We start from the raw sequence: 21,555 nt of genomic DNA on the forward strand, positions 1-21,555 counted from the left end.
CCCCGACGACTCGGTAGGCTACGCCATGGAGGCGGTCTAATTCGATGACACCCTCGGGGAGATCAAGAAGGTGATCGAAGAAGGCCTAAGCGAAGACTGGATGATTCCGATCGAGATGTACGAAGTCATCGAGGACTTCGAGAGGATGTTCGGGTAGGATCGGACGGCCCGAGTAGATACCAAGTACAAGACTGTGGACTAGAAGGTGAGGCCAGTCGTGGATCCCTTGCCGGAGGACAATTGGGAGCGAATGAAAGGGGTTGCGACCGACATGAGTTTGCGAGATCCGGCTGGCATAGGACACCGATTCATTGACGAGACGCTACGGGAGATGAAAATCAGTGGGGGTGGATTCCTACTGCAGACGGAGGAGGTCCGGTTTTAGAGGATGCTTGGAAGGCACGAGAAATCCTTCGTGTTCACGCCGGTAGAGATCGGGTGCATCGACCCGACAATTGTAGTACCAATGGTGATCTTCACGGTATCCCATGTGCCGTGGAGTCTCAACCCGATTCCGGTTTCGAGGGCTCACATCCCGAAGTTGATGGAGCTGCTCAAGTAGAAGGTGGAGATGGGGATTCTCGAGCCATCGAGTGCCCCTTATTTGAATCGGTGGTTTACAGTGCCCAAGAAGAACAACACGTTGTGCTTTATTCAGGACCTGCAACCCCTCAACAAAGTGACAATCCAGAATGCAGGAGTCGGGCTGACCATTGATGAGTTCGCGGAGGCCTTTGCCGAAAGGTCGATCTACTCGATCAGGGATCTATACTTCGGCTACGACTAGTTCCAGCTAGGCATGGAGAGTAGGGATATCAAGAAGATGTGAAACCCTCTTGGCTTAGTTTGGGTGTGTACCCTACCGCAAAGAGGAACCAATTCGGTGGCACACATGGTGAACGTGATGAACAAAGTACTTGTGCAGAAATAACGCTCGGCTACAACCGAGACTTCAACAAGGAATAGAAGAGAACAAATTAAAACCGAGATGACACATGATGTTTACGTGGAAAACCCTAAATGGGAAAAACCATGAGAGCCCACATACTCCAACTATCACTATATGAGAAAGGTACAATTAGAGACTCGGAGGCAATGACCTCAAGCTCTATGTCTTCGCCTGCCGGCGGTTACAACAGAAACTGGTTCTGTATCTCTCTCTCTCTCTCTCTTCGCTCTCTGTACTACAACAAATGTACATCGTCATATTCATAAAGTGATTGCCCTAAGTCATATTTATATTTATATGACTTTTGGGCTATTTACAAATATAACCTCAATGAGCTTATACTAACATATTTACAAATATGTCCTTGGATTCGGTTCCCATTGGATCCATCTGGATTCACTGGTTCCGGTTTCTGGATCTTATCCGGAACCCTTCCGAATCTGACTTCTTCATCCGGCTCGTTCGATCCGGCTTCTCCAGTTCTCATCCGGATCCCATCCCGAGGGACCGAATTCCCAATAAACTCCCCCCTTCACTCTGGCATGGGATTTCTCGTTAATCCGATCCGCCTTCGGCACGCGTCTAGTTTGTCGGTTGTCAGCACCTTGGTCAGCATGTCCGACCCGTTCTCCTCCGTGTGAACCTTCATAAGTGCGAAGTCTTTGTCCTCTAGTCTCTCCTAGATCCCCCCCAGATCTAGTGGTACCTGCGCTGGAGGTGCTTTGTCCTGGAGTGGTATGCCGCATTCTTTGCAAGGTGAATGGCACTTTGACTATCACAGTGGAGCCGATATTCCTCATGTTGGATCCCTAACTCTTCGATGAATTCCTTCATCCATATTATCTCACTGCTGGCTTCCACGACTGCCATGTACTCCGCCTCCATGGTTGACTACGCAACCGTCTTTTGCAGCCTCAACTACCACGATACAACTCCCCCTACATAAGTCATGACATATCCGGATGTCGACTAGCTGGTATCCGCATCAGCCGCCATATCCGAATCCATGAATCCGTCGAGTTGGGGTTTTCCTGAACCGAACCGGAGGCACATGTCTGAGGTTCCCTTCAAGTATCGGAGTATCCACTTGACTGCGTTCTAGTGTTCTCTTCCCAGATTGTTCATGAACCGGCTAACTACTCCGACTGCGTAACCAATGTCCGACTGGGTACACACCATCGCATACATCAAGATCCCGACGGGGCAGAGGCATATGGTATCTTCATCATATCCGTCTTCCCTGCCTTTGTCTTCGGGCTTTGCTTTACGGACAACCTGCAGTTTGTCAGGAGTGTCGATCCGACCTGTTTCGCCTCCGTCATGTTGAGCCTTTGGAGTACCTTTGTCACGTACTTTTCTTGTGACAACCACAACAACTTCTTCGATTGGTCCCGGATGATGTGCATTCCCAATATCTGTCTTGCTGAACCCAAGTCTTTCATTGAGAAGGTCCGGTTTAGAGCCTTCTTCGGCATCCATATCTTGACTTGGTCTTGTTCGATGATCAACATATCATCCACGTACAGGAGGAGTATTAGGAAATTGTCTCCGTCGAATTTCTTCACAAACACGCAGTGATCGACTTGCGTCTTGTGGTACCCTTGGTCGGTCATGAAGGAGTCGAACTTCTGGTACCATTGCCGGGGAGCTTGCTTTAGTCTGTATAAGCTCTTCTTCCGCCGGCACACCGGGTGCTCCTTCCCATTCTTCGCAAATCCTTCGGTTGATGCATGTAGATCTCTTCTTCGAGGTCGCCATGTAGGAATGTCGTCTTGACGTCCAGTTGCTCTACCTAGAGTTCCATGCTTGCCACTATGCCCAATACCGTTCGGATGGATGTCATCTTTACTACCGAGGTGAAGATCTCCTCGAAATCCACACATTTCTTCTGTTGGAATCCCTTCACCACAATCCGGGCCTTGTACCTTGGTGGATTTTCAGTGTCTCCCGGTTTCAGCTTGTACACCCACTTGTTCCGGAGTGCCCTCTTTCCTTTCGGCAACTCTATCAGTTCGTATGTGTGGTTCTCATGCAGGGGATCCATCTCGTCCTGCATGGCACTCAACCACTTGCGGATGTGGGTGTCTTTGTTTGCTTCTTCGAAGCTTTCCAGTTCCCCCTCATCGGTCAGCAATACGTGCTCTACATCCGGAAATCTCCGGGGGGCTCTTCTCTCTCTGAGAGGGTATCTTTGTCCTTGGTTTCTAATTAATGGTTCCTCTGTTTGTTCCTCATCCTCATCCGATTCAGGATCTTGTCTGGTTTCAATGTCTTCTTCTTCTTCTTCTTCTTCTTTGGTCAATTCGGTTTCTTGTCAGTATCCGGCCGGTTCCTTGAGTGTCATCCGGTTCCCGACTAACATCTGGTTTTCAACCGAGTAAGTCCTTGTGTCCTCAAGCCGGTTTTCATTGGATGATTCGGAGTTCATCATCTTCTTCTCCGACTCCCAGTCGGCAATGGTTCTGTCTTCCGGAGACTATGTCCCGACTCCGGAACACCTTCTTGTTGACCAGATCCCACACTCGGTAACCGAACTCATCATCACCGTATCCGAGGAATATGCATGGCTTGGACTTCAGATCCAACTTTTCTCTCTTGTCCTTTGCAACATGCACATATGCGAGACAACCAAACACCTTCAGATGCCGGTAAGATACATCTTTACCGGTCCATACTTTTTGAGGTAAGTCTCCTTCCAAGGGCGCTGAGGGTGATCTGTTTATCACATAGGTTGTCGTCATCAACGCCTCAACCCAAAACGTCTTGGGTAACTTGGCATGTGCTAGCATGATTCAGACTCTCTCCATTATGGTTCGGTTCATCCGTTCGGCCAGCCCATTCAATTCCGACATCTTCGGCACAGTGAATTCGTGTCGGATTCCCTTCGACCGACAGTATGCTCGAACTGCCCCCGATATTCTCCTTCGTTATCTGCTCGAACCATCTTCAGCTTCCAACCGGTTTCTCTTTCCACTCTCGCGTGGAGCTCCTTGAAGACAGACAACACCTGATCCTTCGTCTTCAACGGTGAGACCCACAGCTTCCGGTTGTGGTCGTCTATGAACGTCACGAATTACTGCGATCCGGCATACGACTTCGTGTCCACTTGGCACACATTGGTATGCACCAGCTCTAATGGTGCATTTTGTCTCATCGATGGTCTTGATTAGAAGGAGGTTCGGTTTTGCTTGCCAGGCAAGCAATCAATGCACTTCTCACGATGCATGTCTTTCACCTCCAGAATGAGGTTGTCTTAAGCAAGTCTTCCCCTTTTGGCTAATATGACACAGTCTCTTGTCCCATAGCTCACCGACAATGTCTGATGCTACATTCACTTCTTCCCAACATATCCAGACATGCATCAGGTACAATGTGTTGATCTTCCGGGCTCGAACCATAATCAAGCTTCCCTTGCTGAACTTCATGACTCCGTTCCGGATGCTACCCGTGTAGCCTTCATCATCTAGCCAATCGGTTGATATCAGGTTCAATTGAACCTCCGGAACATGTCAGACATCCTTCAGCAGCAACTTGCATCCGATTGATGTCGTCAACAACACATCTCCTATGCCGAAAATTCGGCATGTACCTTCATTCTCATCCGAACACAACCGTGATCTCCGACTGTGTAGGATGAGAAGCATTTCCGGTCCGGTGTCAAATGGAACGATGCTTCGGAATCGACAACCCATGTTTTCTCGTTGCTGACAAGGTTTAACTCATTCTCCTCGGCAACGAGCATCAGTTCTTCTTCACTTGTCACGATCACCAACGTACCGTTCTGATCTGGACCTCTCCGGTCCGAACTCTTGTTCAGATCGGTGATGTCGGCTCCTTTCTCTTTCCAAAAATGCCGACAGTTTTTCTAGAAGTGCCTCGACTTTCCGCAATAAAAGCAAGAGGGCCTTCCCCTTGACTTCGACCTCGTCCTCGATTTGTCCCGGTTTTGGGGACTCCAATACTGGCCTCTTCCCCGGTTGTAGTCATCTTCCGTAACCAAGGCCTTCGAATCAGTTCAAGACTCCCGGTCGTTCCGGCGAGCTTCTTTATCTAGCAAGCTTGATTTTACCCTTGCTAGGGACAATTGCTTTCCTTCCGGCCCGACGTTGCCCAACGTGACAACTAACGTCTCCCAGCTATCCGAGAGGGAACCCAACAGGAGCAATGCAAGTACCTCATCCACGAGGGGTACTTCCAACAAGGTGGCTTGGTGTATTAGCCCATGGAAGGCATTCATGTGCTCTGCCATACTGGAGTCGTCTTGATACCAGAGCCTCACTAACTTTCGGAATACTGAAACCCGATTCACGACATTTTTGTTCTGGAACATGATGTCGATATTCTCCCAGAGTTCATGAGCCTTGCTTTCTTCATTGAAGTTGTTGTACAGGCTCATGTCGATGAAGCACCGGATGTACGTCGTTGTCTTCAGGTGCATCACCTCCCATGTCGCGACATCGATCTTATCCGGTTTCTTGTCCCCGAACTATATCGACAACCAAAGATCTTTAACCACCAACATGTCCCCCATCTTCGACTTCCACGGTAGTTGGAGCCGCTTGAACATGCCGTTGAATGATTCTTCCATTTCCTTTGCTTGCTTTGATACCAGTTTGTGCGGAAATAACGCTCGGCTACAATTGAGACTTCAATAAGGAATAGAAGAGAACAAATTAAAATCGAGATGACACAAGATGTTTACGTGGAAAACCCAAAATGGGAAAAACCACAGGAGCCCACAGACTCCAACTATCACTATATGAGAAAGGTATAGTTAGAGACTTGGAGGCAACGACCTCGAGCTCTTTGTCTTGGCCTGCCGGTGGTTACAACAGAAACTGGTTATGTATCTCTCTCTTTGTCTCTCTCTATGTACTACAACAATTGTGCATCGTCATATTCATAAAGTGATTGCCCTAAGTCATATTTATATTTATATGACTTTTGGGCTATTTACAAATATAGCCTTAGTGGGCTTATCCTAACATATTTACAAATATGTCCTTGGATTCGGTTCGCACCGGATCCATTCGGATTCACTGGTCCCGGTTTCCGGATCTTATCCAGAACTCTTCCGAATCCGGCTTCTTCATCTAGCGCGTCTGATTCGGCTTCTCTGGTTCTTATCCAGATCCCATCCAGAGGGACCGAATTCCCAACAACACTGAGGGACTACATCCCGAATATCACCATGCCGTTTTCAGACGACATCCCGAACAAGGGATGTTCGGAGGACGCAAAAGACGAGTCTGTGGGAACAGACAGCTGTTGGAGGTTTATCACGGACCACATCTCCGATTGTGATAAGATGCTACAGAGGTTTGAGGGCGCTCGACTTACTTCTCCAGGGAGAAGTCGACATTCGGATAATCGGATATCTGATGATTCCTGGGAGCATGCGCCTCCTACCACATTTGGATTCCACACTACGCGCACATCGTCGAGCCGCTCTATGGCTTATTGAAGAAAGGTTGGTAATTCAAATAGATCAAAGATCATATGGAGGTAGTTCAGAGACTGAAGGAGATGCTTACGATGGCACTGGCTCTCCAAAAAGTTGTATACAAAGTGGACACTCCGGTTTACATAATGGTGGACACGAGTCTGACTGCAATCGGGTGGGTGGTTAGTCAGGAAGACGACGTCGACACGCGGTTCCCCATCTCGTTCAGTGTGAAGGTTCTAAGCGAGTGGCAACGAGGATACGCCCAGGTTAAGCGTGAACTGTGGGGTATCATTTCGGGAATAAAGGCCGACAAAGACTATATGCTCGGGGCTGAAGTAATAATCGAGACAGACTGCCTACCGATTCTCAGCATGGTTTCTGGATGCGCGACTCCCAACCTGGCGATGCTCAGGTGGATCACATACATCAAGTCCCTGAATCCAGAGATACGACACATCTCCGGAAAAGACAACGTCATGGCCGATATGCTTTCGAGAGCACGGTTTGACAACAAGGACGACATGGTCTCGGAGGACATAGAAGTCGATGTGGACTTCTTCGAATAAGCTCGAATGTCAGCGAATTGTTGGAGCACTCCGGCCCTGAACAAGTTCCACGAGGACAATTACGATAGGGAGTGGCTTCAAATCGGGAGGTTCCTGAGCACAATGGCGTCGGACGCGATGTGGACAAAAGAGGAAGTGGGTCAGATTAGGAAGAAGGTGTATCGGTTCTTCTTGAGGAACGACAAGTTATCGAGGCATCCGAAGAAACGGACCGGTGCACTGCTCCGGGTGGTGACGAGGCAGGAGGACCAATCAGTGTTGGTGTCAGAATTCCACAAAAGACCCTGGTCCAGGCATCAGGTTACATGGGCAACGTTCGAAAAGCTAAAGGAGAAGTACTGGTGGCCAGGAATGTATCGTGACGTGCACCATTTCGTGACGATGTGTGAGAGCTGTTAAATACATTCCGGAATCCGGCACCGAGACGAATGGCATCCGACCTACCTGCCAACCATTCACTTCAAGTGGATGGTCGATTTAGTTACAATGCCGATGGGGGTAGGGCAGATGTGGTACCTAGTGCTCGTGAGAGAGGACCTGACGAACCAGGTGGAGGGTCGAGCGTTGCCGAACAAGACGATCACAATTGTGTGTCGGTTCTTAATTGAAGATGTGATTTGCCGGTACGGGTGCGTCGGGAAGATTGTGGCCGATTGAGAAGAGCTGGATGCACGGGAAGCCGAGGAACTATTCGACCAACTAAGGGTCAAGCTTTCCCTCATGACGGCGTACAATCCGAAAGCGAACAGGAAGGTCTAGCACGGGCACAGACCCATCGTGATGGCGATCATGAGAGCATGCGATGGGCGGGTCGACAACAGGCCGAGACTCCTACCCTATGCACTATGGGCGAACCAGACTATGCATAGTTCGATAACCGGGTATATGACAACCGAGCTTATGTTCGGTTAGAAGCCGATCATGCCAATGGAAAGGACGATCTCTTCGTGGACGGTAGTTGACTTGACGGGGGAGATGAGCCAGGAAGAATTGCTAGTTGCGCGGACAACTTGAAAGAAGGCCGGAGGACGTGAAGCGAGCCAAGGCAAAGCTGTAGGCGGGCCGACAAAAGGAACAAAGAGCGATTCGACCGAATGCACCGACTCCAGCCGAAGAGGATCGAAGAAGGCGATTGGGTGCTAGTTTACGACAACAACCTCGACAACCAACACCGGTCAACTCGAAAGTTCGCACGACGGTGGTTCGGACCATACATAGTTACAAGCACCAACGATAACGCGACCTACCATTTAGTCGAGCTCGACAGGACGAGGATTATAGTGTTGGTTGCCGAAAAGCTGATAAAGGCCTTCAAGAAGCGTCATGAAGCTGAACCCGATTCGAAGGTAGAAGAGGACGGAAGGGCGGACGAGAACGAGGACCTGAATGAAGACCGGATTGACGACGGTTCGGAAGAGGATGAGTGAAGAACGAGCCGGAATCCCCACCGCTTCACTACTTGGCACATGTCGGAGGATGTGCGGTTTGGTGGGGGTGGATGTCATGGGGAATTCTGGCTACTAGGAGAAAGGGAGCCGGAGAGCGCGTTAATGGTGTTGCGCACGAATGCACACAAAAGATGTCTTTATGTACAAATATGTGTAAATAATAAACTTTATAAATTAATATATATAATATAATATATCCTAGCGGTTGAGGTTACACATCCTCTTTGAGGAGGTCATGGGTTTAAATCTCTATTATATATTTTGAAGTTTTGGTATACGTTCATAATAGGAGCAGCTAAAGGCTTCACCTTCTCTTAGTTTTTTTTTAAATTCTTTATTTTTACGACATTTTTCTTCCCAATATTTTCAAAATTCCACAACCCCTTTTCGAAAAACTATAAATTTTTATTAATGAGATGACAACTTTTATTACATCAATTTCGGGATGAAACTAAATGTCCCATACTATTATTGTCCCTCTCCCTAATAGCCCAAACTAAAAATCCTCTCTTGACTCACTCGTAAGGCTATCTTTATTACGCTCATCATTTAGTCTTACAATAAAAAATTTCTCTAAACTCGATCCATCCTTAGAACTCGAGCATAGGATGAGCCATTGTCAAGCACCTTTTTTTCCATCTGAGCCACTATGATATAAGGCTCTCAAAGGATGGTAGAGTGGGACGCTCACTCTCACACAAAGAAGTGTTGGTTTAGATCAATGTCACCAATTCTGACTTTCACATTTGGGCAAGCACGATGAAGTTCTTCTATTGCCCTTGTTTCTGCCCCAATCTTCCATCCACACCTAGTGTTGATTGACCATTGTCCCTTTCGATAGAAGTCTAGGGAAATGAGATTGGTCTCTAAATCTAGGGATACAAGTATATCTCTCATTTGCATTTTAGTTTTATAGACCTCCATGTACTTGGACACAACTCTCCCATCACAGTGACCATTTATATCCACAATCTTTTCAATGGCCTTGTTAAGGCTCTTTGTGTTGTCTCTCCCACGAAGCATGGGGTCCATCATCATGTAATTATATATGTAGTGTGTGTGATAAAAGGGTTCTAAACATACGTAAATAAAGGTATATGCATCTTTTTATTTAGTTGTACAAAAATGTGCATGAACATGTATAGGTAATTCAATGTTTTTGTATATAAGTATTTGTCGATGAGGGTGAGGGGTATTTTATTATTTATTTATGGGAAAAGTACCAAGATACCCCTGGAAGTTCGTCTATTTACCAAAATGCCCCTAGAAGTTCCAAATTTACCAAACTACCCCTATGTCCAAAAAATTACACTTTATAAAGTAATTACACACACACACACACATTTAGCCCAATGTGTTGTTTTGGCGTTTGTAGTTGCATGGGGACCACTAGTAATTGTTTTGTCAGCCGCCCCAGACGCGTAATTTATAAATTAATTCTGGCAAATGAAAGAACTTCTCACTCGGGGCTGATCAATATAGTCTGTGGGGGACCCCTCAGAGAGTGATCAGGGGTCCCTCGAGCATAATTAGAATTTTTCCAAAAAAAAAACTACTTCCATTAGTTAAGGCAATGTACAAGGGATAATTTACAACTCATATCTTACAAGCCATCTTGCATGTCAAAAGAAAATAACATGCGTAGATGAAACAACAAAAGAAAAACTCCAAAACACCACAACACTCGATGCGCATAGCATTACCCGAACGCATACTCTACAAAACAGAATTAAGCATAGATGTCCTCCATTCGCTTCTCATGGCAACACCCATCTAGATGTTGGGTACACTCGGGGGGAACAACCACTAGGGTGGTTGATAATTCCACTTCGCTTTACCATCCACCATCTGCAGCATCGACGAACCGCTCCATTTCAGAAGGAAACGAGCTCTAGCTTCTTCACTTGCGTCAGAGGGCCCTTGAAGACTTTCAAACTCTCCTCGTAACGTAGAAATAAGATTAAACCAGATCATCATTATATTTCTCAGCCGGTGGGGTTTGCTTACTTGCAAAGTCTCCTTGCACCTAGATACCCACACTTGCCAGACCGTAAGACCGACCACTAATTCTAATTATGCTTGGTTACGAGCATAATTAGAATTAGACAGAGGACCCACTTATGTAATACAATTAGATTGTGGCGGGTATCATTTAGTGGTAAAAGTGTGGGGGGTAAATACCCTTGCCCTATCCTTCAACCTCCCACATCACAACATCAATGATGAGTTAGCTAATCATTGGATTTGATGTCATATCTAGATTCCTTCACACATATACATTCACGGTTCACCATATGGCATTGCATATGAATATTGAAAAGCATAAGGTTTACTTATAAAATTATCATGTGAACCTCAATATGTTATTGTTTGTGGATTTGTATTAGATATAGTACACAAAATCAATTTTTATAAAGCTAATTGACCATAGTTGCCAACTACACAAGCAATAAAGGGCTATTCTCAGATATTCAAAGGCACATTACGACATGCAAGTTGTCACTAATATTCTCTATACGACATAGTTATGCTAGTTAATCACCAACGATACGTTAAGATGAAGGTAGAAAAACAAATATAGTAATCATGGAACTTTGATAACTTAAGATCCATACTTAAGACACCACCTAGAAGTTTGAGCTCATATGTATATGCTTTATTAACACATAGAGACTTTGTGCTTCAACATATGAATGCCCCTTCTTAGGAAGGAGACATATATCAAGAACACATGTATACTCTGGTCCCATAGGTCAAAATTGGCCTCTTTATGGACGATAAAAATTATAATTCTTCGTGGGTCATATGAAGATATTCGAGGCGAAATAACTCAACATCCAAGACATGGGAAACCTTCATTTTGAAATGGAGTGGAACGTCGATGTTGTGATTGCTAGGCGGAAATATACAATGGTGCTATTTCCCGCTGAAATGGCTCTTCCCACCGAGGACTCTCCCCATGTGACATCCCCCCACCGTCTCTGAACTGTAGAAGGATCCCTCTAGTTTCGAGTTAATCAAAGCCACGAAGCTCTATATGAGGCCCGACCCTTGTACAAATGATACCTCATGTAATTTCTTCATAACTAATGGGTAGCATACTTTTTTGGAAAAAAACAAATGTAGCATGTGTAAACTCACACGCGGCATGTAGGGGCTCAAGACGTTTGTTCGTTGCTGTACTGATATCCATTAGCTAATCACGTAGTTTCTATCTAACACACACTAATTGGAGGTTAAGAGAGTCTCAAGCAAACTAACTTAAATCAAGTTCATAATAAGGCTATAGAGGAAAGAGCCTATAGTGCCACTGAAATTGAAGGTAAACCTACATTCAAATGCTGACCTATCAGGCTACTCTTACTATTACTACATTATGTGTGTGTGGGTGTGTAAAGTATAATAGACCACCAAAACTAATGAGGAGTACCACCTAATATATATAACACACATACCACCACTACAACTACTAGTGAGAGCCAAAAGAAGCTCTACAAGTAGTTCAGTTCTCTCTTGCATGTATATGTATGTAGAAGAAGACATGGCTTGTACACACACACACACACACACACACACACACACACACACACACACTCTCTCTCTCTCTCTCTCTTTCTCTCTCTATTTCACACACACACAGACACACACTCTCTCACTCACACACACAGACACAGAGCTTAGGATTCTGAAGGCTAGCCATTAATTACTATTTTCCATCCCATCCCATCCCCATCATCTCTCATCATGTTCACAGAAACATAAATCACACACTTAACATACAAGCCACCAATTTGCAAATTGCAAATTCAACTATCTCTCCACTCTTCTTCTTCTTCTTCTTCTTCTTCATCTTCTACGCCATTGATTCTTCTTCTTCTTCTTCCACATGTCCATGTTAAGCTATCTAGTGCTAATGTTGTTGTTGTTGTTGTATTACTACTATCTCTGCCCAACCGTGGCCATGTCGTTAGGGAGCGGCGGTGGAGGTGGAGGAGGAGGGGATTTGCGTTCTGATGCACTGGCTCTGCTTCATTTCAAGAACAACTTAACAAGTGATGGTTCTTCTCTTTCTTCATGGACGTTTTCATCTTCATCTTCATCTTCTTTGGCGAGGGTTTGTTCAACTTGGGCAGGAATAGGTTGCAGTGGCAACAGGAGGGTTTCTTCGTTGAGATTACCTGGGAAGTCCCTCGTGGGTCCAATCCCACCTTCAACTCTCGGAATGCTGGATTCCCTCCAAACATTGAGCCTCAGGTCTAACAGTCTCCATGGCTCTCTACCCTCAGACTTCGCAAACCTCTCTTCTCTACGCAAGCTTTACTTGCAACAGAATAACCTCTCCGGTAACCTTCCTCTTAACTTCTCTGCCTTCCCTCTCCTGTCTCAACTAGACCTCTCATTCAACACCTTCAATGGCACCATTCCTCCATCTCTGGGGGCTCTGGCCCACCTCAGGTCTCTCCATCTGCAGAATAACGCACTTCAGGGTCCCATCCCGCCCACATTGAACATGGCCAAGTCTTTGCAGGTGCTCAATGTCTCTAACAATCGCTTGAATGGCTCCATTCCATCCAGCCTTGCTAACTTCTCCACTACTGGGTTTGTAGGGAACTTGAACCTATGTGGGCCCCCTCTCTCTCTATGTAATACTACTACTACTACTACTACTACACTGTCTGTAACTGTGGAATCCCCACATCATACAAACCATCGCAAGAAGCTAAGCAGGATCATTGTAACTGGCATCATTTGTGGGAGTACGCTAGCTTTTGTCCTACTGCTGTTGTGCCTATGTCTCCTTTGCTACTTTGCCAAGTCTACTACAAAGAAGGGGGTTAGAGGAGGTTCACATGAAGCAGGAGGAGGTGCTACCTCCCGAGCAATTTCCGCAGAAGAAGAACGTACCAAGAGACGAAGAGAGTGGTCATGCGAGTCATTGAGAAAGGGGGGGGGCGGCACAATGCTGAAGGATGGTGGTGCTGGTGGGGAGGAGACGATGAAGACGCTCATCTTCATCGATGATCACGAGATTCAGTTGTTCGGTCTCGAGGATTTGTTGCGAGCATCAGCCGAGGTGTTGGGGAAAGGCAGCCTTGGCACTGCTTACAAAGCAGTCCTTGAAGATGGTCTCATCGTTGCCGTCAAACGTCTACGGGATGTCGAAGATGGACGCAAGGCCGAGTACCATCAGCATATCGAGATGATGGGTAGACTCAAGCATCCCAACTTGGTTCCCCTTCAAGCATATTACTTCGATAAAGAGGAGAATCTGCTTGTCTACGACTTCATGCAAAATGGGAGCTTGCTACCTTTGCTTCACCGTAAGTGGAAGAAATCATGATTGTAATCCGTGGAAATGAAATGTGTGTTGTGATGTAGGATAGGATATGAATTATGATTGGCAAAATAGTGTGAAGTGCATGCTGCCAGCATATAGAAGCAAGTAACTTGCATATTTATATCTAGTAAATACCAAGGATACCTATGTGGTAGTAATGTAGAGTAAAGAATTGACAGTGCTTATATTGTTTGGGTGGTCATTTGTTTTGTATTGTAGGAAGCAGGGGAGCTGGGTATAACATTACCCCATTGGATTGGGACTCTAGGGTTACGATTGCATTGACAGCAGGGCGTGGCCTTGCCTTCCTTCATGCTCATAATTTCGTGCACGGCGACATCAAGTCGTCGAATGTGCTTTTGAAAAGCAATCTAGAGGCATGTCTTGCCGACTATGGATTAGTCCAAATGGTAGCACTAACACCCGCCTTGGCCTCTCAAAGGATGTGTTCCGGGTACACAGCACCGGAGGTCACGGACCCACGAAGAGTCACTGATCGGGCTGATGTGTATAGCTTTGGTGTTTTATTACTCGAGCTTCTGACAGGGAAAATGCCGCTTTCTTCGGTGGGTTCTTCGGTTCCTACTGCCCACGGGAATGCAGCCCTAGTAGGAACAGGACCCGGTGAGCTTCTACATGCGGAGAATGGTGGCAGCATAGGCGTTTGTGACCTCCCACGGTGGGTACAATCGGTTGTGAGGGAGGAATGGACAGCCGAAGTTTTTGATCCCCACCTCCTCCTAATCGTTGAACACTCGTCGGCATCCGTAGCTTCCATTGCTGCACAACAAGAAGAGATGCTACAGCTTCTCCAAATTGCGATGCCTTGCGTGGTTCCATCTCCTCACCAGAGGCCCTCAATGAGTCACGTGCTCCGAATGATGGAGAATCTACGAAGACCCCCGACCACCACCACGGATGATGACAAATCCTCTGGCTCCTAGGGCTGGAACCCCTCCCTCGATTGTCCATCCAGTATATTAAACATGATATATCTATCCTCATGCACACATTTGTATTCTTTCATCCTTTTTTGTATTCATTTATTTCTTCACCATAGCATACGAATATTGTGACAATGGTTAATTGCAAATTCAGTAGCAGTAAAAGAAGAAGATGATGATAGATGAAATGGTAGTTCGTATATGTGTCATTCTTTGTCATTTTTTTTGCCCGTCAACTTGTGAAGAGATACAGTGTAATGTAAGTAAAAAAGCATTTTGTTTGTGAGGAAAATGAATATCAAAAAGAGGGTGAGAAGCCGCACTTCTTACTTGGTGTTGAGTTATTTTTGGATATGGTAGTCAGAGTTCATGCTATTTTCTTTGGTTAGAAATGTAATTGTGTGAAATTTGTTCCAAGAAAGATGTGCAACAAATGTTCGATCATGTGAAATTGTTAACATCAATCGTGTGGGTGTTTCAAAGACTTGGATTCAAACTTCGATGTGCTAAAAATAATGGATTGTCAATTTTGCACTATTCATCTTGTATGTTTGTTATACACCGTTCTATTTTATTGCATGGGTTATGGGGTCTCCCCCTCTCCCCCCTCCATCCCAAGGTAATAACTATAATCTTGATCACACAACATTGACTAGATGAGCTGCAAAGTCGTAAATATTAAATATTCTAGACAAATCTGATATGCTTTTAATTCGCATCCAGTTTGTGGAATGCAAGTGGTCCTCATTCATGAGTGTGAACATCATATAAACAGTTTGAAGGATTTAAAACAATACCACGATAACTTCATCTAGTGTGTTTTAGTCAATTCATGTATTGCTTTGCCTGCCTATTTCTTATTACCATGGCAGGCTTAGGATTGGGAGCATGTATTGTGCCCGTGTACAGAGGTTTGGGAGCATATTATGTCCATATCCAATTATAAGTAAAGTTAATAAGTTATTAAAAGCATAAATACTCCAGCCAAAATTGTCCTTCAACCGATCATACTATAAAAGATCAGCTTAATTCATTTGATTGTTTTCCAAAATCTTGTGTGAAAAGAGCACGCACATTGCTTAAAAGGAGATGTTGGGGAAGTTTAGAGGAGCACAAGGTTTTACGAGAAGCTAAAGAACACATACATAAGTTGCAATACGAGAACCCTAATATTAGATAATAGCCCACAGACGTCAACTATGTATAGACCTCTCTTTAATGTTACGAAAAACGGGCTTATTTTGGTATTTCTCTCCTCATTATTGAAAAAGATGCAGTCTTCATTGCCAACCGTTCCTAAAGATTGTGCTTATATGAAGTGTGCTCAAGTTCTTGGATATGTAGAATCACTTCATTTTTGTGTCATTAAGGATATTGTTGTTGGAGCGGTTTACATGGCTTTGTGATGCACTAGATTTGTCTATAAAAATTCATTTCATTGACGGTCTCACACTCACAATCTCATTGGTCGGACTCGACACACCTATCAATATTATTTATGATGTCTAATCCTACGTTCAAATACTTTATTTTGTTAAAATTCCAATGGGGCTATGTTAGATTTGGTATTTAACCTTCTTGATGTAATCGGTGGAAGTGTTATGCACCAACTATCAAAAATTTCCTTTGGTAGTAAAACACGATTGTCAAGTTTATTGGGTTGTGAGAAACCACTCACCTTTGTATACCGTCTAGTTGGAAGACACAAACTTATGAATGTGTTTCTTTTCATTAGAAGTACAAGAACATGCTCTTTTATGGAGCAATGAGGTACTTGTTTACATTGGATGTTCGGCAAAACTACGTTATGAATAAATAATTGCTCTATGTTTGCTTAGCTCATTGGTTTACATTGTAACATCAAAATCATAAATTTGAACGAGCCAAAGTTCGATCCTTGCCATGAGCATGACCCCTTTTTGACAGATCATATTTGATCTACCATGGATGTTAATATTATATATATACACATAGACTCACAAGATTCCCTTGTTGCGGAGAGTAATATTGGAGTAATCTACGATAATATAACTCCATCAAATCACACTATTCTAATGTTGTAAAAAGTGATGTCGCAATATTCTATGGTTAAACATCTAATGCTTTCCTTCAAGTTTTGTTGCTTTCATCCATTTGCACTCTTTGGACTCCATTGCATATCCATCCTTTTCCGTAGTATGTATTGTATGACTTTCATAATTTCTATTGCAACAAATAGATAAAAATATATTGTTCAAGTTATGTCAATTGTTTTTGGTCAATTTTCTTGGGGAGCCACTATGCATATCCTCTATTAGAACACATTCAAAAAAATGTTGGATTAATAAACCTCTCTATAAATGTACTTACGCAAAATCCACTTATTGAAGAATAAACGAAGATGTAGATGGTTTGTTATCTTGCTCTCATGCTCTTTCTATAAAATTATGGCAATATATTGCAACAAACATACATAATATAAATTTTGGACATGTTAGTGACTACTTTGTCGAAAAGATGGTTACTTGTGTATGCACCTTGGGTTTCGGGCCCACCAGTCTCACAGACCTATAGTAGTCAATCTGTTTTTTTATGAACAATACCTTAATTCATGTTTCACTTCCAAAAATATTGTCCTTTGAATATGAATAGCCTCAACCCTTCATATTCCACTTCCATCGAAATCCTTACGTCTCTTCTCTTTCAAGGAAAAGAGATGAAAATAATTAAGTTTGTGAGAGTAGTTAATAAGGTGAAGAAGATGTGTATGAAAGGCTAGTGCATTAATATCACATTGACAATTTTGCTATTGTCGAATCAAAATATATTGGCAACGTGATGTCATCTTGGAAAACCATTTGAAGCTTTCACATGCTTTGAGTGAGTTGTTCTTGCATCCCTTTGACAAATCTACTCTAAGGTGTGGTTCCCGTCGACAACAGTGAAGAGTCCTTACAAGCTCTTAGAGGGTGCGATGAAATCTTCATCAGACAACAAAATAACCTTAGCCAAAGATTGTAATGACCACAATAGTATCGATGTATCGTACTTCTTTTACTCTCTCACTCTCATTCATAAATGTTCTACTCAATTATGCTCATAATTGGGGCCCTCTCATAGCCACACTTTATTCAACATTTATTAATTTTCCTAATCCAAGGAAATTGCAATCAAACATTGAGTTGAAAGTACTTAAAAGTAGTGCCATTTTTGTTTTCTGACTCTTATCATTTCCTTTCTATCGATACTCAAGTTGAAGCACCAATGTGATGTGTACGGTTTATTTTTCACAATAGGCATTTTTACCTTCTAGAGAGAAGTACATCCTCCCATAGCTTTGCGTTTTGAAGTGTAAAATAGAAAATTGCCTTGCAAAAACAAAGTGAAAAAAAAGAAGCTCCATGTTCAAAATATGTTAATTAGGGCCTGAATTTGACGGGTTAGTATAAAAGTTTTTTGACAGGCATTTTTTAAAGATGTATGTCATATCACACAAGAGTGCAAAAACTAACATGTCATTTGATATGCAAATTTTAATAATGAAAGTTCTATATGATGCTTCATTGTTATACATTTCATTACTATAGAAAGTGCACAAAGAGGCACAAATAAACATAACTACCTCACAAAGTTAATGAAATACATAAAATTAATATCATGTTAATGTTTTTACTAATAAAAAATAAAAAATAAAAAATAAAAAATAAGGGTTGTCTATGAAAAAGGCGATGGCGGGAGCACGAGCAACAGAGCGTGGAGTGGGAGCAACACAACAGGGCGTGCAGGAGCAGGAGCATGTGCACAACGAGGAACGCGCACGTTGTCTAACAGAGCAAGAGCAGGAGCACGGTACCAGCTGTTGTCCAAGTACTCCCACACCCACAATCCTCCCTCCCTTCCCCAACCAGAAAACGCACAATAACACATTAAAAAAACACACAAAACAAAGGGGGAAGGGAAGAACAACACAGACAACCTCGCAAGACACATAACTCGCTATGGTGGGAGGAATCGAGCTTCCACCAACGCCCATTTTGCTTGATGAAGAAGGTGGATCAGATCTTGACATTACCTTGTCCCCTGAGGCCAACCGTTTCTTAGCGGAGGAAATCGAACGCCTACGGCGTACCTCCTTTGTATGTAGGTTTCTGGCACGTAGACCAAGTTGGGGCATGGTTCGGGACATGTTCCAGGTGGCTGTGTTGGAGAACATGCCTGTGATCAAGAGTGTTAGGGGTTTAGGGAAAAACTTCTTCCACATTGAATTAGGTAATGGCTCGCTGGCGCAACCATTGGTCGAGCTCAAGGTACTCGAACTGAAGTACGACAAGGTGTTGCTCCAGCCATGGTCACTTGGGTTCAATCCGATTGAAGAGTTACGGAAACTCAACAACCCTAGGGTGATCACCACAACATTTCTTGGCCTCCCTCCCCCTTTGTGCCATTTGCTCCCTCTTTTTGGCGAACAAATAGGGATGATATGTCCTCAAAAAGCGTCAATGGTAGACACAGTTGTGGAGGTGCCCAAGTTGCGCATCTTGGTGCCTTCCCTCCATGGACTTCCATCAAGGATTAGACTCTACTCTGAGGAGCTAGGTCTCACAGTGCTGAAAGTGGTTTATGAGGGACTCCCGGGGCAGTGTTTCATTTGCAAACAGACAAGACACCTAGCTAAGGAGTGTCCTCGCAAGACTGGAAAGGGAAGCTCGGGACCTCGACCCTCGAGCAAAGTCAGGACAACCAAGGGTGACGAGGCTCCTTGGCTACCCGTTAAGAAGAAGGGGAAACTTGGAGGCCTAGGTGCATCCTCTTCCGCCCTTTTTCATGACCACCCCTTCGAAAGAAGTCCCGCTACCTTGTGACCAGCAAGCGTGGACGAGCAACCCTTGAAATGGGTAAAGATCCTCTCTGGGAGTGCCGAGGCACCCGACCTACAGGTGAGAGCTACCAACAGATTTATACTTCTTCAAGGGTTAGGGGATGGCGACCCAGAAGTGTTGGTAGCAATGATGTCCCCATGCGACTCCTCATGCCTTCCCCCACGAGAGCCTAAACTCGTGTTCTCTACCCCGATGGAGATGCAACCCCAACTTGTACTGTCCACCTTGGAGGAGAAGTTGGCAAAGGCCCCCCCCCCCCCCCCCCCCCCCCGCTGGAATGTGAATGTGGTAGTGGCCTCAGATTAGTGAAATCGTGGATCCGGACGGGCAAGGTCAAGGACAAAGGAAAGGGTAAGATAGGCAGACCAACACCTGGTTTGGTGACGACTCTCTTAGATAGAGGGATGCAAGATGTGCCATCGCTTCGGAGCATAAATGTATCGCGGGATCTATTTGAAGCGAGTCGGGAACGACCGACTGAGAATCCCGTAGGGGATTTGCAGCCTACTGTGGAGACCATACCCCCCGAAATAGGTGTTAGTTTGCCCCATAACATGGGGATCGGCCTGAACATGGGCTTCAACGTCACCGTTTTCGGATGAGGATCCTAACGTGGAATGTACAAGGCCTTGGTGGAGGCCGACAACACCAAGTATGTAGAAGACTTCAGGAGGAGCTGAATCCCCGTAATATAGGGGGCCATATTGACATATTGCTTTTGCAAGAACACCACCTCTCGCAAGAGCGAACTCAGAGCTTAGTAAACCCCTTGTCGGTCGGGTGGACCACATGGTGGTCGGCTGCGCAGGGTGACCTACACCGAAGAGGAGGGGTCTGCATCTCGATCAGCGATAAGGCCCGATACGAAGTAACATCATCTGGCACGCTAGTGGAGGGTCGGGCCTTATACGTGCTTCTGAAATGGAATCACCTACAGATTGGGGTGCTAAACATTTATGCCCCTAACTCAGCTCCCGAGAGAGCAATCTTTTGGAGGATTTTAGCGACAACATTACCTGATGCCGAGGCTTGGATAATGGCAGGTGATTTCAACATGATTGAACACCTGGGAGATAGGAAAGGAGGGACCCAGAGGCCTATTTATGGTGCGGAGCTGCATTCATGGGCTTTCCTAATTGGCAAAATCGGGGTGAAGGATACATGGGGCTCTTCCCTTAGGAGAAGCTCACATTCGCTGCACTTTTCCAGAGCCGTCGGGAATGCTAGGGGCGGTAGTCTTGCACGGCTAGATCGCATATACATCAGCTCATCCCTCGAAGAGCTTGGGGGCTCCTTTGCTATCTTGGCAGGTCTTAACTTTTCAGATCATCAGCCGGTGAGACTAGACCTTAACCCACCCAACGATAGCACGGGCAGTCTCAATGTGAAGATCCCCACAAAGATCATGAAGAGTGAAGAGGTGAAGGCCGGTTTACAGAGTATATCGCAGGACACCATGGGTAGTGAATCAGCCAACGAAAATTTGCAGAAAAAATTGGCCCTCTCGTCCTCCTTTTTACAACAGGAGACCAAGCACGCCCTCCAACAGGTTAGAGCCATTGAAACAAAATTAAGGAAGGCCGTTGCGGCAGCGCAACGGCTACTACAGGTAGACCTTGGTTGCAATTGGTCTAGAGCTAAGCTGGAGGAAGCAAAGATGAAGGTACAAGAAAGGACTTTGGAGAAGAACCTAATGCTGTTTCGAAGAAACGCAGCATGGTGGGCTAGAAAAGACGACAAGGTCAACCGACATTTCTTTCACTACAAGGCACCCAAGGGTGGTGGTGGACGTATACAAGGGCCGCGCAAACCAGACGACTCAATAACTGAGGACAAGACTGAGATTCTGGAAATGGCAACACAATACTATCGTGACCTCCTCGCACCTATGCATATGAGGCATAACACGGAGCTGACTGATCGAGTGATGTCTTGCATTCACCCCAAGGTAACCCAAGCGATGGAAGTTGTGCTCGGTAGCCCCATCTCTCGTTTAGAACTCTCG

General features: G+C 45.0%; 1 protein-coding gene across 1 annotated transcript; it reads left to right on the forward strand.

Moving 5' to 3' along the window:
* Positions 1 to 12,335: 12,335 nt before the first annotated feature.
* On the forward strand, positions 12,336 to 14,782 carry LOC147867416 (putative inactive receptor kinase At2g26730). Its single transcript, XM_087315196.1, has 2 exons — positions 12,336 to 13,730; positions 13,967 to 14,782. Exons 1-2 carry the CDS (start codon positions 12,371 to 12,373, stop codon positions 14,689 to 14,691), a joined length of 2,085 nt encoding a protein of 694 aa, XP_087171322.1. The 5' UTR covers positions 12,336 to 12,370; the 3' UTR covers positions 14,692 to 14,782.
* Positions 14,783 to 21,555: the final 6,773 nt, after the last annotated feature.

Source organism: Azolla caroliniana, unplaced genomic scaffold (genome assembly GCF_043228905.1).
Source record: "Azolla caroliniana isolate FFs.n. ecotype wild unplaced genomic scaffold, voAzoCaro1.0.p SCAF_2, whole genome shotgun sequence".
NCBI lineage: Eukaryota > Viridiplantae > Streptophyta > Polypodiopsida > Salviniales > Salviniaceae > Azolla > Azolla caroliniana.

Bases quoted from the DNA above. Each gene is read 5' to 3' on its own strand.
- LOC147867416 (XM_087315196.1), top strand. From the start codon at position 12,371: ATGTCGTTAGGGAGCGGCGGTGGAGGTGGAGGAGGAGGGGATTTGCGT. The intron at 13,731-13,966 runs GTAAGTGGAAGA...TTTGTATTGTAG, and splicing joins CTTGCTACCTTTGCTTCACC to GAAGCAGGGGAGCTGGGTAT.